Source organism: Strix uralensis, chromosome 2, assembly GCF_047716275.1.
Source record: "Strix uralensis isolate ZFMK-TIS-50842 chromosome 2, bStrUra1, whole genome shotgun sequence".
Classification (NCBI taxonomy): Eukaryota; Metazoa; Chordata; class Aves; order Strigiformes; family Strigidae; genus Strix; species Strix uralensis.
In genome coordinates this window covers 18,690,279-18,718,031 of record NC_133973.1, presented here as the reverse complement: position 1 = coordinate 18,718,031, position 27,753 = coordinate 18,690,279, and the positions used below count along the sequence as shown (strand labels likewise).

Here is a 27,753-nt window from a genome sequence, read left to right as displayed (position 1 = left end):
CCTAATTTAATCCGTGTAATAACTTTAGTGGAGATACTGCTGTGTAAGTTCCTATCGGTTTCAAAAAGAGCATTTTTCTCTCGCGCACACACGCTAAATAACTCGGGTCGACGAAGAAGGAATATTTCTCGCACAGATTATGTTTTCAAGTGGTGATCACTTTAAAATTTTCTAGTTTGGGAGGTAAACAAAAAAAAGGTTGACATTACGTTCTCTCCACCTCTCCACCCAGCGAGGTTAAACGCCGTGGAACGCGGGCCGCCGTTACTGGCCGATACCAGCGAACAGGGCCCGGGGCCGACCCGCTCCCACACCGGAGGCCTCCGCGGCCCGGCCCGGCCCGGCCCGGCCCCCCGGGGACACCCTCGCCGCCGCCGCCCCCCCCCGCCCGCCTACCGCCGCCATTTCCTGCCGCCCGCCGGTCGTCTCCCCTGGCCCCGCCCCGCCCGCTGCGGCCCGCGCGCCCGGGTGAGTGCGCGCCGCGGGGAGCGGGGGGCTGAGCCCGGGGTCTGCGGGGGACGGGGGGGGCTGATGATGGCGGCGGGAGGACCGGGCCAGCCGCCGCCGCCGCCCCGCCGGGCTCGGCGCCCCTCTGGGACGCAGGGAAAGGGTCCGTGGGTGCGGGGCAGCGCCCGGCCCGGCGGCCTCGTGTCTGAGGAGCCTGGCTGGGGAGGCGCGGGAGCGGCGGAGGCGCCGGCCCTCTTGGCAGGTCGGGGCCCCGCGAGCGAGGGGCGCAGGCCGCTGCCTGCCGCGGGTCCTGCAGCAGCTTCCCTGCCATTTTCCCTGCAGGGAAAAGTTTAATAGCAGGCTGGCGAGGGGAGCAGCGGGGGCAGCAGCGGGGGCTGTCGGCTCAGAACCGCTGGGGCCATCTTTCTCCCGCCTTGCTGCGGCGGGAGCCGAGTGCCCCTGCAGTTGCTGGGTCAGTTTAGAGGCCTGAGCTCACAAACGAGCGTACCTGGTGTGCGAGTTGAAATACACTGGTGGGAAATTCTGCGTGAAGCAGGAGCAGGTCCATTCAGTTACTGTGTTTTTCCTCTAGCCCTGCAGAGAAGGACCTGAGGCTGTTGGTAGGTGAAAAAGCGGACGTGAGCCGGCAATGTGTGCTTGCAGCTCAGAAAGCCAACTGTATTGAAACGAAGACATTGACTCAACAGTCAGAATCCAATATCACTATTCAGCAGGTATTCTTTATTAGCAGCGCTGGGGTCACCCTGGGGATTCTTCACCATAAGGGCTCTCAAGAACTAGCAAGGGACTTGAGTTTACATGCACACAAATCATACATATTCATTAGGTTTCCTAGAAAGGGGTGTCTTATGATAATGAGTTCCCAGAATTCATTTACATAGTCCGAGCATGCATAGTAAAAATAGAGTGAGGGTCTTCTGTGGTCGAGGGAAGTAAGTAGTCTTCTTCACAGTAGTTGACCTTTCCAGAGCGTGCGCTGTGAAGTAAAGTCCAGGTGTCTTCTTCCTAAATCAGCAAGATCATCCTCCCTATAATAGGATCTCTGTGTCCTTTTTTTTGAATCCTCCTTATCTTAGTTTGCGCCTTCTAGGAATTGCCCAAGTGTCCATTGAAGACTTTGAGTCTGCTGTAAGTGACTTACATATTACATGTCTAAACAGACAAAGAGGTCTAGGGAAACAGTTAAGGAGAACTTGGGAAACAAAAAACACAAGCAAAGCTTTGAAACAAACGAAGTAAAACACAAGCAAAGCTTTCATGCATCACAGTTTAGTCTTCAGAGGTTCGTTTGTTTGAGCCCTTTTGGTATCCTGGGCCACATCCAAAGCAGGGTGGCCAGCAGGTCGAGGGAGGGTGTTCTACCCCTCTGCTCTGGTGAGACCCGACCTGGACCTGTCCTGGACCACTGTGCTCAGCTCTGGAGTCCCCAGCACAAGGTAGACACAGATCTGTTCAAGTGGGTCCAGAGGAGGGCCACAGCAGTGGTCAGAGGGCTGGAACCCTCTCCTATGGAGAGAGGCTAACAGAGTTGGGGTTCTTCAGCCTGGAGAGGAGAAGGCTCTGGGGAGACCTTGTTGCAGCCCTTCAATACTTAAATACTGTAAAAAAAGAGGGAGAGAGACTTTTTACCAGAGCCTGTAGGGGCAGGGGCAATGGTTTTAAACTGAAGGAGAGTAGGTTTATATTAGATACAAAGAAGAACTTTTTTCTGAAGAGGGTGGTGAGACACTGGCAGACGTTGCCCAGAGAAGCTGTGGCTGCCCCTTCCCTGGCAGTGTTCAAGGCCAGGTTGGACGGGGCTTTGAGCAACCTGGTCTAGTGGAAGGTGTCCCTGCCCATGGCAGGGGGGGTAGAACTAGATGGTCTCTTCTAACCCATACCACTCTGTGTTTCTACAGTTGTAATAACTAACAAAACACTACAGAACAGCACATCGTGTAAATGAAGCCCCATTCTGTGAATATCTGAATTTTTAAATACAGTGTGAGTGAGCCGAGAGGTTGGTATGATGGATTTGGGTCTGGAATTCAAAGCTGGCAATTCAGGCTTGGTTGCATTTGTGCTGCTGGCATTTGGGGATGTCAGTTGTAGATCTCAGTGTCGGCAGCATCTTCAGATGTTGCTAGCAACTGGGGACTAATTTCCAGTCTTTTTTTAAACATTCCCTTAGAACTGTAGCTTGCTGCAGCCAGGAATGTCCAACCTCTCAGGAAGGTGGTGATACGGATTCCCTCCTGCAGGACTAAGGTGACTGCAGGTTACTGTTGAGGTATGGGCTGTTACATTACCTGCTGATGAAACACTGCCCAGGAGTTGGTGGATCAGCGAGGGTGTCCTGCACACTGCTGCACAGGAGAGCATAGTATTGTGTGTAAATACCAGAACTGGAGTTTGAGTTTCATGATAAGGGATCTGTGTAAGTAAAAGCGTCTTAATAAATGAGAGCATTTACTTTTGGGAGTAAAGCTGTAATTTTTACTTAGAAATGAAAGGATCAGCATGCTCTAACTCCTCATGTTTTGGCTTAACAGACCTGCTCAGGCGTGCCCAGAGTCAGTTTGAGTTGGCCAGCCCAGACCTCTCATGGTGTTGGCTCGTTGTGAGGATACTTAACTCTGCTTCCCAGGCAGGCTTTTACTGCTGCCCAGTGCTCTGGACTACTCTGGGGGATGAAATGCTAGTGCAGGCTTAAGACAAGTATATCTGCACATACTATGGTGTTAGACCTACCGTTACTTGATTTTTGCCTTAACTTTCCAGGGAACTTGGCAGCTGAATCCTTTGTGAATTAACTTTTCTTTTTATATAATGGTACACAAGTATATTACCTACCTGAAAAAAAAAAAATTACTTCCAACTTTAAATGTCTGTACTTGGATGAAAGAGTTCTTTTTTTTTTTTTCCCACATAAACTACAAAGTTTGCCAGCTTTGCAGAAATGAATGCAGAATCTTAAAATTTTAGGTTTTAGTGTACTTGCATGGCATCAACAGAAAGGCCTAAGAACGTTCTCTCTCTTATGTAAACTTAATTTTGCTAAATGTGGCCATTCAGGATACAGTATGAGACCCTGGCAGTGGCTGAGATGTGGGCCACTGTGTGAGCACCACTAGATGCCTGGCACTGCCGTGTGATTTAGCACAGAACTGTTCCAGAGCCTGAGACCTCAAACAGGTGCCCTTCATGTTCCTAAAGCCTGCTCCACCTGCAGGGCAGTCTGCTCTGGGTTTTTCTGCTGCTTTGGAAGCTGTTGCCAATTAAACCATCCTTGCCCACTGAACCTGGTTACATATTCCTTCTTCCCTCACAGCAATCTACTCTTTCACTTGGCCCCCCACTTTCTGTGCCTGTTTTCCCTGTGTTTTCTGTTCCCTGTATTATTGTGTAGCCCTTAGTGTGTGCTGTTGTACCGCTGTCAGTGTCCCCTCGCTGCAGTCGCTGCCTTCTGTGTAGATCCTGCTAAAGCTTTAGTCTGATAACCATACAGCTGTGTGGACACGGGGTTTATGATGTGTAAGCCAGCTTGAAATGAGCACTCACCTTAACAGATGCCAATCACAGTGTTTAACTGCTTGGGTTCTGCACTTGAAATGCCATACATCCTCCATCGTGCTCTGGCTGGAAAGTCATTGGGAAGTCTTCGTTGTGCTTTTTTTCCCCAATGTTAATGCATTTCAAGGAAGTGTAATAGGGTACAAGTTTCTGATCTTGTCCCCTCTCTCTCGCCCCCTCTGCATGTTGCCATTAACACTCATAAAGCTGAGTTAATTTTTTATTAAGTTGCAGCTCTTGCTCCAGAAGACCAGTCTATCACAGGTTCTTTGTGTGGGTGGATTCCTGCATTTGTAAAGCTCTGTTGTGTGGCCATTGGGTTTTATTGCATGTTTTTTAGTATAAACTCACTGTGGGACTCAGCTTCTGTGAGAAATGGCTCCCAGCTGAGCCCTTTGGAGTTTGCTGAGGTTTGAGAGAGGATTGGAGACCTGCTGTGGGTTTTCTTTTTTCTGCTGCTTGGAGCAGACAGTGAGCATCTGAAAGCAGAGCTGTTCCCAGCATACTCTGATATCCCACTGGATAAGGCAAGAGGAGCCACTCTGGGCCTGTGAGCTCTTGAGGTTGACTTGTTACAGGTTGACTGTTTTTCTCTCTCCTCTTGAACAGGAACATGCCCAAGAAAGGAGGGAAGCATGCTGAAACAGGAAAAGAAATGCAGGCACAGTGTAAACGGGCAAAGGTGGAAGCAGCTTGTTCTCCGTCGGTCATGACTTTTGAGAACCCAGACAGCCTCTTTGGAAGCTTGATCTCTCCCATCAAACAGGAGACATTTTTCAGGGAGTATTGGGAGCAAAAGCCACTGCTTGTTCAGAGGAGTGATCCACTGCTGGCTGCTTACTACCAGTCCCTGTTCCAGTTGTCAGATTTAAAGGATCTGTGCAGCCAGGGCCTATACTATGGGCGAGATATAAATATCTGCAGATGTGTGAATGGAAAAAAGAAAGTTTTAAATAAAGAAGGCAAAGTGAATTACATGCAGCTGAAGAAGGATTTTGACCAGAAAAAGGCGACTATACAGTTTCATCAGCCTCAGAGATTTAAGGTTGGATCGTTTAATTGAATATAGTTAATGCATGCTTTATAATGTGGTATACTTTGCTTTGAGTCATACTAGACGTAGCTTCATCTCTGTCCCCAGTAAATCCAGGCGAAGTAGCTGACATCAGCGACCTGCTGAAATCTATCCGTGAACTGTGTTAATTAAAACATGGTTTATATTTTGCACTGCCCATCATGTTTCAGTGCTCTGCAGTAAGAACAAAATCTGATTCATGCTATCATATTATTTTTTAAAAATTTCTATATTTTATATTCTTTTTAAAAAACAGTATTCTTTTTAAAAATTTGCTTTGTCACATAAAAGTTTAGAATAAATAAATGCACAAAATGGATGATTGTGCATCTGTGTCTGCTTAAATTATCCCTTCTGCCCCGCTGTTTCCTTGCGCAACTAGGGACTTTTGCACCACTTTCCTTAATGGAGGACAAGGTGTGAAACCACGTAAAATGTTTCCAGGACACTGTTCTTGCCGATGGATTGGCTTTGAATTGCACCATGGAAGTGTACCACCCCATTTTAGCTGAGCGTCCTCTCTCTCTTGTTCTCTTTGATGCCTTTGCAATCTTCATGTATGAGAATGAGGCAGTGGTATCTGCACAGTCGTGTAAAGGACTCGGATACTTGTAGGTACCTGGATTTAGGTAGTCCTTTTTTTGTCCCATGGTGTGAACACAATGTAATTGTGAAGTGGTCTGTAGATACCCAAATACAAGCTGAGTCCCAAGTGTAGTGCTGCGGCTGATCTCTGTTCGAGCGTAGGTGTAATGGCCAGTGGCAGGGGCATCTGCAGGTGAAGTTGAAATGTTGCCTGGTTTATGCTGAAATCTAGAGCTTGAGCTGAACCGATGTAAATTCTGGTTGAAGTTGTACTTGCATGGGTCTGGTAGTTGGCATCTTCTGATATGAGAGTCATTCCTTTCAGGGCGTTGTTTGCCACATGTTAGATGTGGATGAGTAAAGTTTGTTCTCGAATATGCCCGAACAATTGGAGTCACTGGAAAAAGGTCTCTAACCTTTGCTCGCTTTGATGTTAGCCCATGTAATGCAAGTCCTGCATTCCTGCATGTGTTTATTGTCTTAGGATGTTTTGCTCTTCGTGGGATGACGGGTGGTTTATTTTCCTCTAAATTTTATTTTCCTCTAGCCTTGTTTGTCTGTTTTTGCAACCTAAAAATGGTTCAGGGAAGAGAACAAACATCAACGCTGTGTTGGGTCACCAGACTTTTTGGCTTACCAACTACCTTCATGGCAGATCTCCTTTGTGTCTGCAGTGCTGGCTTTCAGGAGAAACACATACAGAGCATCTGCCTTCAGCAGCCTCTGTCTCCCTGGGGCATGTGATCATTCTCTAGGAAAATCCTCCCAAGCGCTGGGGAGGCTGTGGGCTGGGCGGCAGCCTGCCTTGGCTGAGCTCTGTGGTAGTAACAGCATCATTTCTTTTTAAAGGAGGAGCTGTGGAAGATTCAGGAGAAGCTGGAGTGCTACTTCGGGTCTCTGGTTGGGTCGAATGTTTACATTACTCCCCAGGGGTCGCAGGGCCTTCCCCCCCACTACGATGATGTTGAGGTAGGACAGCACAACCTGGTCTGTGAAACTGCGTGGGCTTTTGCTAGCGGCAGTGGGTACCTGTATGTGTGCTTTTTTCCCCACTTTCTCTCATAAAATAACTCATTATAGAAAAATGGTTTTTCCACTGAAAACTTACAGTAATTGGTTGCAAGTGGGTTTTTATAGTTGTTTTTCTTCTATAATTTTACTGAAGAGGTACCAATAGTAATATCTAATGGTAATATCACATAAACTCTGTTTTCCAGACCTGGTATTTCCATTTGATGAAAAGAGAATTTGTTTTCCCAGCTGCAGAAGCTTTCTGGCACCTTTTTTTCATTTTCACTTCATTCAGACCCCCAAGAATCTGGAAGTCCTTTTTCCTTTACTAAGTGCTTGCTCTTTCTTCAGCTGGACAGTGACAGCAGACAGGCTGTGCTGGCTCCCATTTGTTGGGCCTCCTGTTTTTAAGAAGTTACTGGTATGATGAAGTCCTGTGGGCCAAATACATTTTAAATTAGCTTCTAAAAGAAACATTCAGATAGACACTGCATTAAAAAAACAGTTGGGCTATCCCACTGAAACAAAAAACCCCTTACGTGTATTTTTTGCTTTTTATTATTTTCATTTCCATTTAATACATCTGGGGTTTCATTTTCCTTACGCTTGTTGTTCAGCAGCCCCACAACCTGCATGTTCTGGTGTATGTTGTCAGCCCCCAGCTCACAGCATCCCCTGGGTGTTTTTGATGCTCTGTTGGTGATCTCACCTGATATTTTGAATATCTGTGTGGCAGGCATTACTTTTGAGTTAGTTGTCTAGCACTTATTTAAGTGAGAGAAATGGGGATTTCCAAATGCCTATCTTTGGATAAAACAGATCACACTTCACCACTCTTCTCTCTGTTGTCTCTAAGTACAGCCTAAAGAAATAGCTCAAATGTAGGTTTCTGCATTGTAGACATCTAAAAAGTAATGTGAGAGGAATCCTGTTTGCCATGCTGTGGAGCATCTTAGAGCAGGGAAGGTGGAATCTGTTTTTTCTGTTGTCAGAAAAGCAATCTGTGTCACTTCTGTGTGCTTTCTCTCCCTGATTTCTGGCATGGGTCCACGGACTTTCCAAGTAAAAAGACAGCTTAAACTTTCTGATGAGTTGGATGTGTGAGGGGCAGCAGAGCTTCCTTATGCATTTGGATTTATGGTCTTTTGCAGGTGTTTATCCTTCAACTAGAAGGCGAGAAACATTGGCGACTCTATAAACCAACGGTGCATTTAGCTCGGGAATATAATGTTGAACCAGAAGATAGGATTGGGAATCCCACACATGAATTCATATTAAAGGTATTATAATTGAATTGCTTTACGTGGTCTGGACTGTGGTTGCCAGAAGAGTAGTCATGTTTTAAGATGGCCCATTTTTTGAAGACAGTATTCTGAATGATCGTGGTTGTGAAATTGAGGGGAGGGTTGGTCCCCAGAACACTGTAAGCACAGGAAATTTGGGTGATAGTTGTCTAGCATATTCTTTTTCAAAGGTATCCTTTGCTTTAGTATTTAAATAATGGACCAAGAAACCAATTATTTCAGGGATTTCTCCAGTATTCTCCAAGTTGGGCACTGTGACTCCTGGGTCATGTTTGTGCAGTTGTGTGCAGAAAAATCCTTGGGTTCATATATGGTTATGAAACATTTTTCTGCTTTTACGTGTTGACTGTAGTCAATCAGGCTAATCCTTCCATGAACTAAGACTTACTGCTTTACCTAAGGTTGTCACTGTTCTGGTGAATTAGATTTAAATATTTATCCTTGGCTGATGAACAAAAGCATGAACTAAACCCCTATTAACTTGCTCTGTCAATTGTTTTTTCTTTTTCCAAACCTGAAAATCAAGTGTTTGGCTGTTAGTTGGAATAAAAAGAGCATTTCATGGAGATTAATGAATGCAACCCGTTTGACAGCAGGGCATCTGGTACTTGTCCTGTTCTGTTTTACATGCTTGTGCTTTCGAAGTGTGTTACTTCTCCAGCAGACAGTGCTGCTCTGTGTTGGAAGCCTCATTAGTTCTCTGCCTGTGGCCTGTCATAGGGCCTCTCTCTGCGAGGTCTCTGCTCTTCCCAGTGTTCAGACCTGCCTTTGGGTGTAGGTAGTTTAGGAATAGTGTGACACATTGGATGTGATGCTGACATCACTAGCTGTGTAGTTTGACAGATGGTAATATTCAATTGTCATGATGTATTGGATGGTACATAGTCTAGGAAATTACAGTTCCCTTTTTAATTTCTGGAACATTTTGGACTGCACTTCAGTGCCTTTGATTTTTATGGAATAATAATCTATTTCACAAGCCATTTTACTGACATTAGCAGAGTGAAAATACTGGCCTCTGAAAAGGGCTTAAAAGTGGTCTAAGTTTTTAATTTATTTTTCTTCTGTTTGATATTCTTCACTTCCTGTGACACATTTCTTCTGGGTGGCTGCTGTCAGATTTTGGTTGTCTGTCTGGAGCTGCCTCTGTCAGGGATGCTGCTAGATGACTCTTATTTCATCCCCTAAACATCTTTCTAGAATATTTCCTTTCCCCTTTTTTGCATTTCTGTCTGCAGTCTGCCATCCTCGGACAGTTTAGGACAAATGGACCAGTTAGAGACTATATTGGTGGTGTTCTCCCTTTGCACCAATAACTGGTAGCTAGCTGACTGAGAGCAAGGGCACGCTGGTTTGTGTATAAGGTCCCAAGCTGCAGCGTGTCGTGGTGACACTGCAACAGGCTGTGGCCATGGCTGGTTTGTTACTGATGCCGAGCACAGAGCTTATTTGGTAGCTGGCTATCTAGCTTTCTTCACATCTGATTTTCCATTTCATTCGCTGGTACTTCTCCCTCGTTTGCCCCTCCTTCCTCCAGTTCAGAAGTAAGAAGGCAGGGAAGTGATCAGATCCACGTTGTCTCTTCTCAAATGCTCTGTCCTGCCCCAATCTGGGTGTTGCTACCTGGAGTCTATGAAGAGTCTGATTATTTTAATTGAAGAGTGTTGTGCTTGCTGGCTCATATGAATGGTGTTTATGAGACTACCCAGCAAATAAGATGAATTAGAGTTGGACTTTGCAGCAGACTGCTTTGAAAAATCACAATCCTGGCTTCTGAGTGGTAGGCGTGGGGCGCTACAGCATGAAATAGTTTCTTTTGCAGACTAGTTTTTCATCACTCTGGTAGGTGTTCAGGGCTCTTACCCTTCCTCTGTGACCCTCCCTCCAGTTTGTTTTCTTCCTGGGGATGTGAAACACAGCAAATGAGGAGAATTCAAAATATTCTTAGTTAGTGTAGTCCCTATGCTGGTAAGGAAGGCAGTTTATTAACCGCAGAGAGAGGCTTGCTTCAGAACAAGTAAATTGTACATAGCTGATCTGTGCTGCTTTACAGCTTGTTATAAATGGATGAAGAGACTTGATCTTGCCAAATCCTGTGAAGCCTCATAATCTAAAGAGACCTTTCAATCCAGTGAAAAATCAAGTAGTATTCACTTGAAATATATCTGTGTTAGACAGTTCGGCAGGCTCTTAGAAGTAGGTGATGTGACCAGATTTAAGGAACAGTAAAATTAAACTGGAATCAAATTTCATCATTGTTGCTTTATGAATTTTCTCTTTGACTGTGCTGCCTAACTATATAGATGTTTATAGGAGAAGCCGTAAGTAATCTGATCTTTCCTTCTTGGAGGCAATTTTGTGTGCCTCGCACTTCTCTCTTATCTTGACTTCCCTAATCTAAATTTTTATCAGTGTGGAGATTTAATTTAGATAGGTGAGAAGAAAGATAGGGATGAGGAAGGCTGTACTTGTTTTTTAAGTGTTTTAACTGAAAATTTCAGACAACAGTATTGTAGCAGATTACCATCTTTATAGAGTATTTGGCTTTTCTTGTGGAATATTGGGCTTCTCTTTTGACATGATCTGACCAAATTCACATTGCACTGCTCTTCTGCTAGCCCGCTGTTATTATCAGCAGGTTCATCTTATTGTCAGCGGGTTCATCTCAGCTGCTTCTTTGTCCCCTTTATGCAGCTGAGTCAGAGTGTGCATGTGCTATGATGTTAACAACTTGCTTCATGTTTTCAGACAGGTGTACAGTAAATATTGACTTAAGTTGAAAAGCTTATTGATATAAGTTGGAACGATATTGGACTTCTGGCTTAGAGAGCTTTATTTTATGTTATTAAAGTGTACAATGGAGGGTATCTCTATTTTGTGATTTAAAAAAGCTTATGTTGTCAGTCTGCTCAGAGAGTATTTTCTCTGTTTTGCCTACAGTAAGGTTTGACCAGGTTCCCTAAATATATGAATTCTCTTTCATTTTCTTGCAGCCAGGTGACTTACTGTACTTCCCAAGAGGGACTATTCACCAAGCTGACACTCCTCTTGGGATCGCCTATTCTACACACGTGACCATCAGTACCTACCAAAACAAGTAATTCTTTAATTTATTATTTTTTTTTTTTAGTATGGCTTTTCTGAAAATGGCTTTCCTCTGCTAGGAGGATATTGTGAATAGTACAGACCTGAAACTGATGTTTCAAAGGAGTGATGTCCCATTTCTTAAAAAAACCCCACCTTGTAATGAGCTCTGCTTAGCTCTTTTCTGTGTTCATTCTGTTTAGCTCTTGTGTGGTTTGTTTTTCTGTGAGTAATACAGGGATAGGGTGTGTCACCTTCCCCCAGAGATGTGGTGACATGGGATACATGTAGGTACCCCACTATTACGTATGTGCCCTGCTGTTAGTAATCTGAGCGAGTGTTCAGGTAGCAGTAAGTGAAGGTTGGGGGAAGGAGGGGAGCAAGACCCTTGTTGTCTGAAGCAGCCTGTTTAAAAGGTTTTCATGCAGCAAGCTTCATTGCTTTTTAATTGGTTATTATTTACCAGCTGTAGACTTTAATGTGGAAGGTAATGTTACAACTACAAATTCACTGTTGTGTTTAAAAAATCTCTCACCAGTGGCTGAAAGTACTGTTCATTTCATAACCCAGATAGTCACGAGTTCCTCCTTTCATCACATTTTCTCCTGCATTTTTGCTAGTCACCCACACATATTCTGACAGACTTGCTGCAAATTCTTCCTTTGCAAATATTTTCTACTTACCTGTGTTTCCCACCTCCTACCCTGTGCACGCAAGTCAGATTTCCTTTGATACACATCTGATCCTTGTGCTCACTGAAACACTGTCATCACCCAGGGAAATGCTGCTGCCACCTGATCAGCCTCTCAGTTGCTGGATTTGGAGTCATTAGCCTGAGTTAGGAATTGGGAAGGATTTCTGTTAGCCACAAAACAGGGCAGAACAGGTTTGGGCATATTCTAGATGATTGTAAGATGCAAGTCTAACCACCAGTTGTACCATGCTGGAAGCCCAGGATGTCAGTACTGCTGGTAACTCTTATTGCGGCCAGTCCTCCAAGTTGGAGAGGGTTAAGATGAAGCTGCTCAGAGGTGTGAGTCTTCATAGAAGTTGGGTTCAGCTGATTTTAATTTACACTCATGTTCTGTTCTTTTATTCAGAAGGGAAAAAAAAGCTATTTTCTGTAGGCCTTGGCTGCTGTTGCAAAGAAAGTTTGACTTCATTTGTTATGCAGGAGGCAGTATTAGTGCTCAGCCACTTTGGCAGGTTTGATGGCACATTCAGGGTGATCAGCAGCAAACTGCCTCCAAAGAGATGTCCTGCTCCTCTTCCCTTCCCCTGCCTTTTTTGTCCCACTGCTGCCTTGTGCTGACCTGGCACTTCTCTTGCTTTAGTGAACTGAACAGACAGAAGAGTGACACTAGAAGTGGGTGTTTGGCTTGTTGATGGAGGCTGTGCTGGAGTGATGTTTTACAGACCAGCGTGCAGGAGTCCTCCTGAATGCACAGAACAGGGTTTGTCCAGCTTGATCTGTACAGAGTTAACTGGTCAAGTAGTGCTGGGGAGACAAGAAATTGGTTCCTTATAACAGGGTTGCTGGAGAGCTGGCAGGCTTGTGCGGAGTCAGTGCAGTTTCTCCATGACAGCGTAAGCCTAATGCCAGTCCACTGTGTTACCTGAGAAGTGGTGCTGTTGGGGAGCTTGGCACTTCTGTCAGAATGAGGAGAGGAAAAAGGAGAAGCTTGGCATGCTTTTCTTCTAAGGATAAAAAGTGGAATCGTCATCCATTAAAGTTACTGGTAAGGAAGTGCACGAGCCTGCCTCAGCAAGCATAGGTAAAATAAGCAGCAGTCCTGAAACAGACTGGTGTTTTGATTTGGCTTGTAGGTGGAAGTATGGTCTGGTAATATTTCCTCAGAAAATTGAAAAGAACTCCTTGAAGATAGCTCTCCATATTATGGATGATGTTTGGACTCCTTGTGACCACTCTGGAAGCAGCATGTACAGAAGGAGCTGGGAGGGGAGGAAGTGCTGGTGGAGCTGGCACTTTCAGGGATTTTTAGGCACCAAGACAAAAGGGACTCCACTGTGCACTGGAGGATGGTTCCTCTGGGCCAGGTCCCAGCAGGCAGAGAAGTGTGAGAGTTCATTATAAACAGGGCAGTTTGGAAAAGCAGTGAGTAGCTGAAGATAGCTGCTGGCAGATGGGGATTGGGGCAAGAGAAAGGAAGCAGTAAGAAGTGTAAGATGTCTAATTCTATTTATTGGCCAGAGTCCTTCCCTTCCCTTCCAGTGTGTAACAACAGTGGAACACTTGAGTGGAGATGATAAAAAAACATGTAAATGAGATTATAATAAGTCATACTTTTTTTTTTTTTTTTAAAAAAAACCCCACTAGTAGCTAGAGATCAGTGCTGAAAACAGGGAGTGTTGAGGGAGAGCAAGAGCAGAGGGTGAAGTGATGGGCCCTGCTCTGCTACTTGCCCTAGTTGGGTGAGAGTTTGCTGGCAGCCTTGGATGCTGGGCACTTGCCCTGGTTGTTTGCCCACTAAACCACCCTCTGAGGATGTGGTAGGCAGAGAGGTCACACGTGGACAGGACAGCACTTTTGCATGAGGCACACCTGTTCCTGATGAGGTTGATTCAAGCTAGGCAAAGAAGGTGCAGGCAGTAGTCCTCTCTCCCCTCCTCTAGTTAATTCTTTCAGTTGGGGAACAGAAGCACAGAGATCAAAGGCTTTTTTTTTAAGTATGTAGGCTAAGAATGGGGATTTAACACAGTCAAGACACCTGCAAGGTGGCTGTTAAGTATCATTAAAATCCCTGTAGAGATATGTAGGGGTCTTGTCCCTGGGGTCATAATTAAGTTTGTAGCAAACCTAAAAACTGATGCTATGTTGGATTTGATAACCCTGGGTACATTCCTCCTTCAGTGTAAGCGCCTCAAAAGCAGGTTCAATGACACAACCCCACACACTTCATTGGGTGCAGGGAGGCTGTATGCGCGTGCGGTTGGGTAACGGCCCCAGTAGGAATTTCTTCATTCACTGAGGTCACCTTTAAGCTGAATCCACTGGTAAATGGCAAGCACCTGAATTGGAACAAACTGGACCCTCAGCTGGACTGCCGCTGTGCTGGAGAGGATGCACATATGGTTGAGATGAGTGAGCTTCTCCATGAGACTACAGAGTGGTAAAGGAAGGGCCAAAGGCACAAAGCAGATTTGGAATTGGAGCACTATGTTTCCAGCCCTTGACCTCAGTTAAGATATCTGGTTTGTTTCAGTACAAATATTTTAGTAATTTTTTTTTTTTCTTTCTTTCTGTCCTTTAGCTCTTGGGGAGATTTCTTACTGGATGCAATTCCTGGCCTTGTGTTTGATACAGCAAAAGAAGATGTGGCACTGCGGACAAGCATACCAAGGCAACTGCTTATGGTAAGCAGGTGGGACTGAGGGAATAATAGTGCATCTGGGTGAAATTTCAGCACTGACGCAAGCATGTATCTTGTTGATCCACTCTGAAAGCTCAGTGCAATGACACTATCTTGTCTAGAGGCGCAGCCACTTCTTTTGAAGCCTTCAGGATGGCTGCTCTGAGGTTTGCTCCAGCTGAAGCATTGCCTAGTTCATTGCACTGCCTCTCTTTCATATCACAGTGTCCTTGTGTGGCTTGTTTTCTTCTAAAAGTAATGGTGTTTGCGTTGGAGCTGTCACATGGGCATAGTTCCTGTCAGGCCAAGCTTTTGAACCTTTAAAAGTTAGCAAAGCTGTAAATTGTTCTGGGACCTCTTTATGGCAGTCAGTTGTGCTGCTCGTCAGCATGCAGAAGGAACAAGTCTCTCTGTCTACTACACTTGCAAGTTCTTCAGCATTGCAGGTAGCCCCAGTGTGAGGGAGAATGAATGTCCGCTTTGGTGTGTGAATGTGAACAGCTCGTGGAAAATATATAAAAACCCAAAGTTTGTTGTTTTGGGAGTAGACATTACCCTTTGCAAAGATAAAAGGAGTGTCTAGATTTCACTGCATTACTGCACCTCTTTCTCTTTAGGCTGGTCCATTTAGTTTGAATTCATGTGAGAGTAACTCTGTGTGAATATTTAGCAGGTGGATATAGTTGACTCGACAAAAAAACTAAGTAGCCTTTTGAGAAGGCTTGCAGACCGTCTGGAAAACACAAGCGAACTCAGATCATCTGACATGAAGAAGGATTTTATTATGAACCGGTTGCCACCTTGCTTGGGATGTGACTCTGATCCTTTGACTCCAGGTAGATTTTGAAGTTACTGAAACTGGCTGATGTGATGGTAGAGCTGTTGCTAACTCTGCCTCTTACAACTTTGGTATTTTATGGGAGGCAAAGAGTATAGTCTAGCATCAGCTTCGTGTTGTGCGAGGCTCTACGTGTGCATTTACACACCTTGGTTGGTTAATTTCCCGTGTCTGGTGGAAGACAGGACCCGTCTCTCTTAGAGTGACACAAAGGTTATCCTAGGCTGAAGCCGGCAGCTTTAATAAACTACTGTGTACTGAGAATGTTTAACTGGCAGAATTTGTCTTTACGCTCTAGCTTGCTATTACAACTATTCATAGACTGTAAAGGTGAGAGAATTAAAAAGAATGTCTGTCTTCCCCCACCCCGAGTTTGAGAACATGTGGGTGTTGAAATGTAGGTTGACAAAAAAATCTAGCCACAAGAGAGCGGGTAGAGCACAGGGGCTGAATTTGCACCCTTTGTCTGGTTTCCTTCCTTTCTAAGGAAGAATTTGTTTTTCTTAGGTGGGAAATTGCCAAAAATAGATAGCAAAATCAGACTGCAGTTTAGAGATCATGCTATCATTACAGTGGAACCGGATCAAGAGAATTCTGTAAGTATAATGAAGCCACCCTCGTACACTTGGGGCAGGGAGTGAGAGGTATGGGAGTTGTTGCTGTGTTGTACTGGTCTAAAAGGGTCATGCAGTTGTACTTGGTTGGATTCTGCATCCCATAGGGTTTGTTAGGAGACTGGGGGGTTGTTGGCGAGCAGTAATACGGCACATTCTTGCCTTCTGGAGGAGAGCTACAGAACTAAGTTTAGTCTGTGAGCCTGCATAGTTAGGTGCATGGCTTTTATCCAGGGTTAGGTAGGCTAGATCATTACAGATGCTAAATGGCCTCTGTAGCTCTTGATAATGGATTTGACTTTTTTTTCTTTGTATTTAAGAGCATGAATAAGTTATAAAAATAGGTTCCCTTGAGAGGGAATTCTCTGCATTGCAGCTGCTGCTGACTGGTTGTATTTAGTGTTCACTTCTGAGTTATCCTTGTACCGCTCAGCAGGTGCCAGCGGCACTAAGTTGTTCCACAAAGTGAATGCTGGCATCTTGGATTATGTGGTGCTCACACTGCTTACCTATGAAGGTTTATTAGTATGAAATTGCAGAAGTGCTTTGTGTTGTCTTCATTTAAAATAAAGGGGGGGGTGGGAATGGGATGGGACGGAATATCTTGTACAACTTTTTTTGCACAGTAAAATGTTTCCCTCCAAGAAAACATACCATTTCTGATTGTTCTCCTCCATTTTGTTTGTGTCCATATTGTTGTGAGACTGTGTAGGTTTCAGAAACTTTTGCAATATTTCGCTGCCTTGCCTTCTGATGTCATACAGATAAACCCTGAGTGACAGCACACATGCAAAGACTTGTGTGCACAAATTTGGTGTCAGACCTGCCCACAGAGCTCTGAATTGGCTTGCACAGCTTTGACCAAGGAATGGTAACTGGCACACGATTTTTGAGAGACAGATCAGTAGCAGAATGGAAATTTATTGGTGCACATTCCATGAAGACCTTCTAGGAGGTGCACCCTAAGTGCCATGTTTTCTATACAGCATCAGTCCTGTGAGTCTAGTAGAGGCAGTGTTAAGACAGTAAATAGGTTTTCAAAGATGTTTTGAAGACTCTCTTATTGCTGTAGTAGATGGCTGTTGGATCATTCAGTTAGGAAAGTGAATTTCTTTCATTGATGTAACAGTGGTCTAACGGTTGTTAGGTGCTAACACTGTCACTTGAGCGAGGGTGTGGATCCTATGTACAGCTGTTTTCCTCCTGCTGTCTTTTAGGATGAAATTCGCAGAGAGATGGTTTATGTGTATCATTCTTTAAAGAACAGGAGAGAAACTCACATGATGGGGACAGAAGATGATACTAGTGAGGAAGGCATGTCACAGGTTTGTTCTCACAAACACAAAATCTGTTGCCACATTGGGTTTTGCTGCATTAGACGAGCTTGACTGAAATGGTAGCAGGGGCCTGGGTTCTGCTCTATTCCTCAGCACCCAAAGCACGTCTGCCCATCCCCGCAGTACCCTGCTGAGCTGAGGCTGTAACACAGAGGCAGTTAGTAGTAGAACTAAGTAATGTAATCTCATACTTAATTAAATGTTGGGAGATGTTAACAGGATTTCTTGCACATGCCTCCTGTTCCAGTTAGCAAAGTTACTGGAGTAGCAGGAAGTGGCTCTTGCTTCTGTGTCCTTTAGCACATCCTTTGTTCAGGCTACTGGATGCTCACACATGTTTGGTAGCAGCAGGGATCGCTGCACCTCGTGTTAATCTAACCCGTGTTAGATTCTGTATCCACTGGAATGTAAGGGTGTTCTGTTTAGGGTGGGGTGGGTCAGCATTGGCAGTAAAGAGTTAACTCTTTTACCGAAAGGTAAGGAGGGAACTTTTTAATATTGTTAATAATAAGGCTGCAGGTGGTTTGTCTCCATTCTTACTCAGCATGTACACTGTGCTTTTGCTCAAATCATAAATATTCCTGAAGAGTGGCTGTGAACTTCAGAACTTTTTGTTCCACTTTATGATATAGTAAGATGCTCTGTCTTAAGCTGGGACCTGAAACACTTGACTACAGGTCTGCACAGATACACCATAGAGGCAAAACAGAACAGAGCCTGTTCTTGTCTCAGGAATTACAGCAAGGCTTTTTGCCTGGCAGTTACTTCCCTTTTAAGGTAAATCTCATTGGTCCTCTAGAGTTGAGACTACAGATAGCTGAGATTGTACACTGGCACCTGTACAATATGTATGTGCAAATCCCTTCCTGCCCTTAAGGACTCCAGCCATGGTAATGGAGGGCCTCTGTGGTCCTGTCATAGTGTCCAAAGACTGTGTGTGGCAGCTAGAAACAAACTTATATGGCCTTCCAAGAAATAATAGAGTGTAAATTTAAGCTTATTTCATTCTTTAGAGTGGAAACCACACACCTTCAGCTTTCTTGCCTCATAAGGTGTGCATGTAAGAGATTTCAGCTATTTTTCTATTAATAAAGGTGGCAGGATAATACTGCATCTTTTGGAGGGTGCACTCAGAAATACCAGTGTGATGGGTGAAAGGAGCATATACCTCCTGATGAGTATCTGCAGCCTACTACACTATTGTATAATAAGGGATTTTTAAATTTTTTTTTTCTCCCCACCAGACTCATGGACTGCGGTTTCCTTTGTCATACTTGGATGCACTGAAGCAGATTTGGAGTAGCAGCAGTGTTAGTGTTAAAGAGCTTAACCTTATCTCAGATGAAGAGAAAGAAAACCTTGCCTTGTCGCTATGGACTGAATGTCTAATTGAAGTTATTTGATGCTTTTGTGAATTAGCTGCTCCTCTAAGTAGTATATCTTTCTCTTGAGAGAAAGGCTTATTAAATTACTTTTTTATCGATCCAGCCCTTGGTTTATGTTTCTGTCTAACAAAGCATTGCAATACATATACTTCACTACTTTCTGGTGCCAAACATGACTTTTCTTCCCTTAGCTTTGGGAAAAGGGGCATCAGGAAAAACAGGTAAGTGGCTCATTGTCCAGTGAGCCACAGCTCCATGTCTGTGGATGGATGAAGTCTCTCCCAGTAACACCACCAGCGCTGTGCTCTCCCCTTTCCTCTGGATGTATCCCTGGATGGGGAGGACATCTAAAGGTACACATAGAACACGCTCCAGGACCTTGGGCAAAAAGCAGTAACTTGTTTTCTCATTTGTAAAGTTTGCCAGCCAGAAAACCTGTTTGTTCTGTTTGTTTGCCCCAAGAGAACAAAAGCTTCTCAGTAAAAGCTGTGTATATTGTTTCCCAAACCCCTTTCCTCTCAGATGCTGCCACTGCTGGCATAAACAAACAATACTCTTTAACCTCTACCTCCCCCAGCACCAATTTCATATGAAAGTAACCCAAAGCTGTAACTGGAATCTGTATCTTCAATGCTCACTTGAGTGGGTTTTGATGGGAGTCCTGCAGTTATTTTAATACTTGAACATCAATGTTTAATATGCAAACTACTGTAACAGCAGTCACAGATTCAATGTACTTACCCCTTTTTTGTTCATTTGAAAGGAAGTATTTTACAGGAGTGTGCTTGACAGCTGCTAAAAACTATTGTTGTATTTAGTTTGTTTAAAAAGAAACGAGCTACCAAAATGTTCCTCCTAAAAAAAGTTTTATACAATTAAAATATACATGCTTTGCATTTTACATTCAAGATCTCTTGAGTACAAAAGCCTGCTTTGCTTTGTTATGTAACACTGACACACCAAATATGGTTTAGTCATTCTTGGTACACAGGCTTTAAAAATTTCATACGGAAAGCAAGTCACATGCAGAACACTTGATATACTGACTTACATAAAAAAACCTGAACAGGTACTTTAGTTGGAAAAATATATACATACATTTGAAGATCTGTTACTTAAACAGCAGATTTACGATAATTTTAAAATGTAAAATAGTAAGTGCAAGTAGATAGTTTGTTCGTTTTTAAATAGTACTATATAGAACTCTATTTCATACAAAAATAGACATCCATTATTTTATTTCTGTGGCAAACTTAGGGTTTTATTTGTTTGGGGATGAATCCTGTTTGAATGCACAACTGGAATAGTTACAGCTTTTGGAAACTAAAATATCTGTCTTTAGCTAACCTAAACTCTTTAAATAGTTATAGAAATACATACCCTGAATATACAAATAAGGAAAAAAAATACTACCTTTTCAGTGAAGTAGATGACTAATTTAGTGCCGCTGAAATGAAGTTACCAGGGATCTAAGGGACTTCTCTTCCATGCCAGGTGTTCACAGCCCTACAACTCTCTGCGGTTCCTTCGTATTTGTCAGTGTTGAGCGAGGAACACGCTTTTCAAGCCTGCAAGAACTGCACTCCAGTAAGGTGTTGGGCTCTGTCTGGCTCAAGTGAGAGCTAGTAGGCTGGTTGCACAGTGCTGCAACCGAGGAAAGCACAGGCATGCCAAGGTCTGGACCAGTCCTCGTCCTTTGGGCTAAGATGTGCACGTTGTTGATGAGCCACAGCAGGGTTAACATGCAGTTATGCTGTGCTTTTAACATTAAGCAAGCATTGAAATGCAGGCTGCTAGCACCTTTGAAAATACAGACTAGGGTGAAGTATTTTCTGAAGGAAGACATGGTGGCATGACCAAATTACATTGTATTAAATTAATCTATATACAGCAAAGCAAAGTACAGCTAGAGTTAAAATCACGACTGCTCTAAATGCAGCTAGCCCTTGTGGAAGTCTAGCCTGACCCAGGACCACTTCTCCTCTTTTGATACATGCACGTATGGCTCCATGTTAAAGGTGATCTTCAGTGGTAACTCATGATGTCATGGGTTGGAAAGAGGCCAGGGGTCAGCAAAACCAGTTCCTGATTCTGGAAATTCAGCACTGTTAAAACAATGGCAGACAGAGGCCTACCAGTAAGAGGAGGAGGGCCAAGTGGGGCTTTCTCTGTTGCCTCTTCACAGGCTGAGCTGGCAATTTCTGTTCAAAGTTGTCTTCATGAATAAATTGCATTGTAGCAAGATACATGGTTTGAGCTTTGGGATTGCTTGAAGCCTGAACAGCTTCACTTGGGACATAAAGTCCAACTCAACCTCTTTCAAGCTCATCAGTGCATTCATTCTTCAGTGGGCTTCCCTCAGTTTGAGAGGAAGGTAAAGACAGCATTTCTAAAGAGCCTTTCCCATATTATCTCTTGCAGTTCATACCCTGCAAAACTTAAGTCTAGTCTTTTGCATTTACTTTTAATACTTCAGATGAAGAGTAATAGTGACTTTCATAGGAGCGGCCTTTAAAGAATCAGTGTCCCTGCAGAAAAACATCAGATCAACCTCCCATCTTCCACGTTTGTGCAAAATTTAGTTGTTTTAGCACCAACTGGTGCTTGGTATGAAGGAAAGTAGAAGTTGCTGCTCCAGGTTCCAGTGGTGTGTGACTTCAGTAGTTTGGGGTTTTTTCCCCTTTGGGTGTTAATAACCCACACAAGGTCCATCTGTGCGGTGGGTTTTACTCACAATATTTCAATATCCCATTTTTGTGAATGTTTGTCATCTATTGGCTGATTCATAATGATGTGATTCTTGTCATAATAATTTCCTCCTTAAAAACAAAATAATGAAGGAGAAACTTTAGAAAGAAATGCTCAGAAAAGTCTATGCATAATCTTTTAAGAAGTGTGACTAAGTAGGAAAAGTAGCCGAAAAACAGAAATTCCATGAGGTAGGGGGCTGGTGTCTCCCCCTCTCTGCCTCTGTATGTTTCTCTCCTCCAAACTGTCACCCATCAGCTTAGGCCCTGAGGAGCTCTGTGAGTTAGGAAGCAGAGTAAACCACAAACCTCACTCCTCAAAGGTACCTTTGTGCTCAGAAATGACACCTCTAAAGAGATTTTGCTTTTGGCAGATACTGAGGTCCCGCTGTGTGTCTGGATTTTTAAGGCACACATAGCTATAGTAGAAATACACAGACTCACAGATACATGTGAGATTACTTGGTGTGGCATATCCATTTCAGCCACAACCTTAAGAAGTCCTTAAAATAATGTTTCTCTCCTTTGAATACATGTAGCAGAGAAATGACAGTACATTTTTTATCATTATATCATAAATAAAAATCCACTAAAAGAAAGAAATAAATGCTCTAAAGAGCTATCAAGAGGTATCTTGCCCCCCCAGCCTTCAACATTATATTTTGCAGTAACTGAGGCAGCACAGCTCTCTGGTACTCTTAAGAGTTGCCATCAGTATCACAAGTTGCATTTAATGGCTTTGTAGTAACTATGAATTAGTCATGGTGATTAAACTCCTTAGTTCTGGAAGCCAGGAATGCTCTATTATTTCAACATCACAGGGCTGAGAATTAATTATCAGCAAGTTTGAGCTGCAGAGGTCAGATGAGCTGCAGAGGTCGGCCAGCAGGACATTCACTGAAAAGGCTGGTGACTTCACCTGGGGCACGTGCCCTCACCCTGGTCTGGAAGCCCTGCAGGGGCGTTAGGCTGTCACCCTCAGAAGGTGACAGACCCCCAGCCTTGCAACCAGCCACTGCAGTCCCGGCCCCACGTCCTTCCCCTTGGGATAAAACCCTAGAGGCCAGCAGCAGGGCTTGAACAAATTACGTGCGTGCGAGGAACAGGCATTCTCCCGTGAGGTAGTTCTGCCATGATGGATAATTAGAAGGGGCAGGACTTGAGCAATGCCAATTTTAACCAGCCTGAAAAAATTAGGAGTGAGCACTTTTCTCTTTGAGTCATATCTATTCCATGGTTACTTTTTCTTCACCATTTTGTCTTCTGTAACTTGCATTTCTTGCCATCAGCCCTACTGAACTCCCTCAGGTTGAATCGATGACTTGATCTGAGATCAGAAGTGTAAGGTTCCCGCCTGCCCTTTTCTTTCTTGTCCCGCTGTCAAGCAAGTGGACATACACTTAACAGGAAAGACAGGATTCAGTATTTAACCATAAGTACAAAAAGAGCTGGAATATGGCAATTAACTTCAATCAAAAATGCACTTAGAACATGTGAGGTTTTAGTAGTTTGTTTATCAAAATACCTTTAATATCAAGCACCAGTTGTTCGCTGAGGTATGAACTGATGGTTCCATCCTCATTGAGCCTCCACTTTTGCCTGTCCTTCCCATGTTCTGCCCAGAGCGCGACTTTGGCCCCAGGCACATCTCTACCACCAATGACATCCAGACAGGCATTGTTAGCCTAGGAAACAAGAAGAGAAATGAGATCCAGGCCACAAAGCCTCGGTTTTGTGTCTGACTTACTTTTGTGTCAGGCACCGAGCATATTGCAGGCATTGTGCCAGAGCTGGGAACAAGCCTGGCAGGCAAGCTAGGAACAGATTATTCAGCAGCTGACCAGCTGCTTATCAAAGGGGGTGGTCTTCTCCTTCAGGTGTTTCTTATGTTAAATAATTATCTTTTTATATTAAAAACAGACTACCAAGGGCAGAATTAATTCAAAATCACTTACTTTCTTCACATACTACTTTTCAGAGAAACTCTTAACTCTTTAGAGGTAATGAACTTAAACTTGTGACTTTAGACAAAACCAGGTTTCTACTTCCAGGAACAATCAGTCCCATTAGACAGATGCAAAAAGTAGTCCAACTTGCCAAAGCAGACAGACTTCATCGGTCTATACAAAGGAGGAGGATGTAGGTTGTAAGAGTTTTGGTTTAAGACGCATGGGAGAGGCCAAAAGCTATCTGGGTGTTAACACTAGCCTACGGTAAAAGCAGGAAGCGAAGGTGAGAGGAGAGCGGGTGACAGAGTCCGCCCACCTCCAGCTTCCTGAAACTCACCTTGGATTTGAAGAGTCCACGACAGTAGTGCCAGATCTGGGTATTCTTGCCATTGTATGGAGACGTGCACACTGACGTTGCTCTTATATCTGCTAGGCTTCCAGCAACTGTCAAATATTTACCTTGGGCTCTGTTCTTCACTCTGAGGCACACTGCTGGCTGAAATAGTGGGAAGGAAGACAGTTAGAACACAGAAATTAAGAAAGTTGATGTGAGAATGCCTCCCCTCCATCTTATATCAGTTTTCTAAAGTATATGTGCCATTTCCAGTTTCAGATGAGGGTGTTCAATAATTTTTTTGTTGGAAACAAATGTGCATGTAAAGCAGCAGTGTTTTTCACAGGCAGATAGACAGCTGTAAGCAACAATGGCAAATAGGTCTTTTTAAAAAAATGTATTTATGTCTATAGAACTAATTCCTGGGATATACAAATATCTCTAGTTCAGCACGTTTCCCTCATTCCAAGGTCAGTAAAGGGGCTGTAATCCACAAACTTTTTATTCTCAGGACACAAAACTTACTGAGTTACATACCCAGCAACTTCAGCTCCCATTAACTGGAATGCATGGCAAAAAAGTTACACCACTGCTTTTGAACGGACATGGAAATCAGGGTACTGGCTTGGCATCACTGTTTACTCAGTTTACTCAAGAAATAAGGAGATTTTGTAGAGGTTGAGCTTTTGCTCTGTTACTTACTGATTTTGGCACAAATAGAGATCAGCGAGTTATAATGGGTAGCTCTGCTGGAACGCCAACTCAAGCATAGTTTTTTTTCCGGGAGCTTTGAATCTCCTTTTTTTCCATATTACAACACACCCTAAGGTACAGACAAAAAAGCCTCTCCCCCACCAAGCATCCATAAACTAATGTGTACTAGTATAGTGTATAGTTATTCTTTACAAGGAAGGGATTGTTTTATGGTCACAGCAAAATTTTTGTGTCTCATTTTGCATGAGTTTCAAATGGTTTGCTTTTTCTTGCACTATCTCTTGCACTGGCAGACTTTACTGTTTTTGTAATCTGTAATGGAGCCAGAGAGAAGACAAATGAACTGGTGCAGGTTTGTAGTATTACTCCAGTCTCAGAAAAATGACCATATGCCCACAGAAGTGTCAAGCACAGGTAGCTAACTGCATAAACTCAAGGAAGCCCTCAGTTTGCAAGGTTTAAACCAAAACCAAGGAAAAAAAAAGGTCACACAAACACCAGATGCCACATAAAAAAAATAATCACACAAACCTCAGAAGCTGGTGTAGGACTTATAACACTACTTACTGTGGCAGTGTGAAAAAGGATGCCATGAAATACAAAAGCTCTTCAGACTGCTGGCTGAAGAGAGAATTCTGTTTTTAAGATCAGCACAAATAATTTTCATTATTATTATTTGCAAAAACAGAGCCAAAATGGGATCCTTTGGTAGTTACCACTTCCAAAGAATTTCAAGGAACTGTAACTTCTTGGAATAACAAATCATTGGGAGGAAAAAAACCAAACCCCTAACTCCTTTACTTTTCAGGGAGGTGGGGCAGATAATGCATAACTAATGCTAAAGATTATTTCTGTTCACTGTGACACTTCCCCAGTTGAATCTGATGTTTAAAAATAAAGCAGCATTTGTCATGAAGTGGAAACAAGTTGTTCTGTGAGCAGCAGAGCTAACAAAACCTCTTTTCCAGTGGAGTTACTGCTCACGTTCCCTGCCAGTCTCCCCTGTTCTTTCCTCTGCCCGGGCGTTGCCCTCCCACCGCTGGGTGGCTGGGCATGCAGCAACATCTGCTTTCGCTGGTTTGGAGCTTATGTGTGTCACTGATGACCTGATGTGGAAAGGCACAGAAGCAGAATTGTACCTGCTTTTCCTTGAGTGAGGGGCATTTATCTCAGTCTTGCTTCTCTATTTACCTTTCACAGAGCTCCTAAGAACTTTGTGGTTTTGAGACCTGAATCTTTGAATGAGATTGCAATTGGCATTACTTGGGGTGAGGCAGAGAGGGGAAACCTGGACTGCATAAGCTTTGCTTCTTTTGGAAATCCAGGCTACTGCACAATAAAATTTGCTTTTGCTTCCATTTGTGTTAATTATGAAACAAACCAATGTAGAATTGGTTTTCTCATTATTATTGTTACATGGCAAAAGTGTAAAAATAGAGCATATACAGAACATGCTAATGAGCCATTCGGAAAACCAAAACTTGGCTCCTAGAAACTAGGAATTATTTCCCTTTAGAAGCCTAATATAGATCTCAGTAACTGCCACTAGAGGAATTTTCTGCTTCAGTAATCTTCCAGTAGGTCCTTCTGGCTGTCATCATTTGGCATGATTTAAGAAGTACAATGCACACTGTTATACCTAGTGGTAGAGCTGATACTGGTGTACTAATCCCTGTCCAAAAAGAAAAATATTGTCCTCATACAGTCTTACAGTACCTGCTTCATAGGACGAAGGGAGCCAATTACTTTCCAGCCACTGTGTTCATTCCAGTTTGAAATCTCACCTGGCTCCAGCAGAATCTGCTTTCCTAAAAAATTACATCCCTCGTATGCAATCCACCTGGATATAGAAAACAGAACATGAAAGACCACACGTTAACCACAGCTAAATGAAACTACAGGCTTGTGCTCAGGACTATGCTCTTCAAAGCCCCCAAACCTCTCCACAGCAGTGCTAGTATCAAACCTCTATTACCGTGCCCCAAAACGCCATCCACTTCAGTGGTTTAACTGTTTTCTGTCTAAATTATGACCTGTTTTCCATTTGCCTGCCTGAAACTTGCAAACTCCACTCACCACCCTCCACCCCCAATTTTTTCCCCCAAATATGAGAACCTCTGCATGAACCCAGAGGGGAATAATGCAGGTTTCAGTAGGAAACAAGGAAGCCACACTAGGTGCCTGGTTGTACAGATTAATTATGAGAGGATCTTGTCCAATGTTTTCTTTTGTTACACTTAAAGTTTTTTATAGCTATTCTAATTCTCTGAAAACACATACAAAATATTTACTCCAAAACCTATACGTTGCTGTAACAGACTTCCCTATAGTGAATATATCTGAGCCATGGATACAGCTGAATCCTTTATTAACACAGAGTTAAAGCACCAGTGGCACATACAAGTCTCTTGTTATGTAGGCATCTGCTCAGTAAATACTGTGTTGTTGCTGACAAAGGCAGCCTCAGGATCACAGATTGGTTTTGTTTATATCAATAGGACACTGTTGTGCAGACAGTGAATCCTAAATGCTTGACTCATTAACTCATCTGAACACAAAGCAAATACACTTACCTGTTTTACAGGTCAGCTGTCAAGAACACGAGGGATGGCTGCTCTCTAAGCCAGTGAGAAAACATCCACAAACGGTGCTCACAGCACCTGTAATTTACTTTTCCCCACTGCATGTAATTTGGAGAAACCGACAGCCAGCCTTGCTCAGGCCTCCACGGAGGCTAAAGTGTGCCAACTGTGAACTGCCTCGTAATGAGGCTTATCACCATTTCTTCAAATTAAGTCCCATACCTCCTGACTAACAGGTATTTGGAGAAGCCTGACCACCCCTGTCTGTTCCTTACACTCCTAAGACATTCCTGACTTTTTTCTTGCGATGCTTTCCGTCGAGTCCCTGAGAATTCACAGTTAACGTTGTTCTCGGGGCACTGAACAGTCTCATTTAAATGCAGTTTCAAAGCAGACATTTATAGGAAACCGAGAGGGGAAAGACTGTTACAGTAATGACCATGTTAAGCCAAGTTAGGCTTCCAGCATTCAGTGACACAGACAAAACTCATCTCGGCTCTCACGTAGACCAGCAGCCTCTGCTGTGCCATCCTTCCCACGCTTGGAGTACCTCAGCCCTCAGCCCCCTTGGCCGAGCTACAGTCCAGGCTTGTGCCATTTCTCACTGAGGTGGTCAGCTGGCTCTGGAAGGATCCGTGTAACCAAGCCTGGCAGCAAGATGCCATCGAAATATTTACCTAAATCTTTGTTATTTGTCTGAAGCTGACAGTAGGCTTTGGGGCAAGGAGCTGAAAAACCTCCAATTTGGAGGTTCCTGAACTCTTGATCACAGATAAGGAAAACGAACCCTCTAGGACATCTCA

General features: G+C 43.6%; 2 protein-coding genes across 8 annotated transcripts in view; one reads left to right on the top strand and one right to left on the bottom strand.

Annotated features, from left to right (window-relative positions):
• The first annotated feature begins 687 nt into the window (after window positions 1-687).
• On the top strand, window positions 688-18,726 carry RIOX2 (ribosomal oxygenase 2). 3 transcript variants are annotated; one of them, XM_074857077.1, is made up of 10 exons: window positions 694-1,181; window positions 4,630-5,065; window positions 6,530-6,649; window positions 7,843-7,971; window positions 10,989-11,092; window positions 14,352-14,454; window positions 15,121-15,286; window positions 15,796-15,884; window positions 17,120-17,227; window positions 18,484-18,726. In XM_074857077.1, the coding sequence occupies exons 2-10, from the start codon at window positions 4,634-4,636 to the stop codon at window positions 18,640-18,642; spliced, it is 1,410 nt and encodes a 469-aa protein (XP_074713178.1). In that variant the 5' UTR covers window positions 694-1,181; window positions 4,630-4,633; the 3' UTR covers window positions 18,643-18,726. The 3 variants fall into 3 exon arrangements, with proteins under 3 accessions (XP_074713186.1, XP_074713196.1, XP_074713178.1); XM_074857085.1 differs by lacking the exon at window positions 17,120-17,227 and having other exon boundaries at window positions 688-1,181; XM_074857095.1 differs by lacking the exon at window positions 6,530-6,649 and having other exon boundaries at window positions 693-1,181.
• A 747-nt stretch (window positions 18,727-19,473) lies between these two features.
• The window catches only part of CRYBG3 (crystallin beta-gamma domain containing 3), a 91,937-nt gene continuing 83,657 nt past the window's right edge, over window positions 19,474-27,753 (bottom strand). For all 5 annotated transcript variants that reach the window (XM_074857028.1, XM_074857037.1, XM_074857046.1 and 2 more), the window contains 4 exons: window positions 26,085-26,208; window positions 23,658-23,816; window positions 22,897-23,056; window positions 19,474-21,443 (listed from right to left, as the gene is read on the bottom strand). In XM_074857028.1, coding sequence (XP_074713129.1) covers window positions 21,355-21,443; window positions 22,897-23,056; window positions 23,658-23,816; window positions 26,085-26,208 — 532 coding nt within the window. In that variant the 3' untranslated portion in view covers window positions 19,474-21,354. The remainder of the gene's footprint in view (window positions 21,444-22,896; window positions 23,057-23,657; window positions 23,817-26,084; window positions 26,209-27,753) is intronic.

Coding starts and splice junctions, on each gene's coding strand:
- RIOX2 (XM_074857077.1), top strand. CDS start 4,634: ATGCCCAAGAAAGGAGGGAAGCATGCTGAAACAGGAAAAGAAATGCAG. Junction 6,650..7,842: donor CCCACTACGATGATGTTGAG/GTAGGACAGCAC, acceptor GGTCTTTTGCAG/GTGTTTATCCTTCAACTAGA. Junction 7,972..10,988: donor CACATGAATTCATATTAAAG/GTATTATAATTG, acceptor ATTTTCTTGCAG/CCAGGTGACTTACTGTACTT.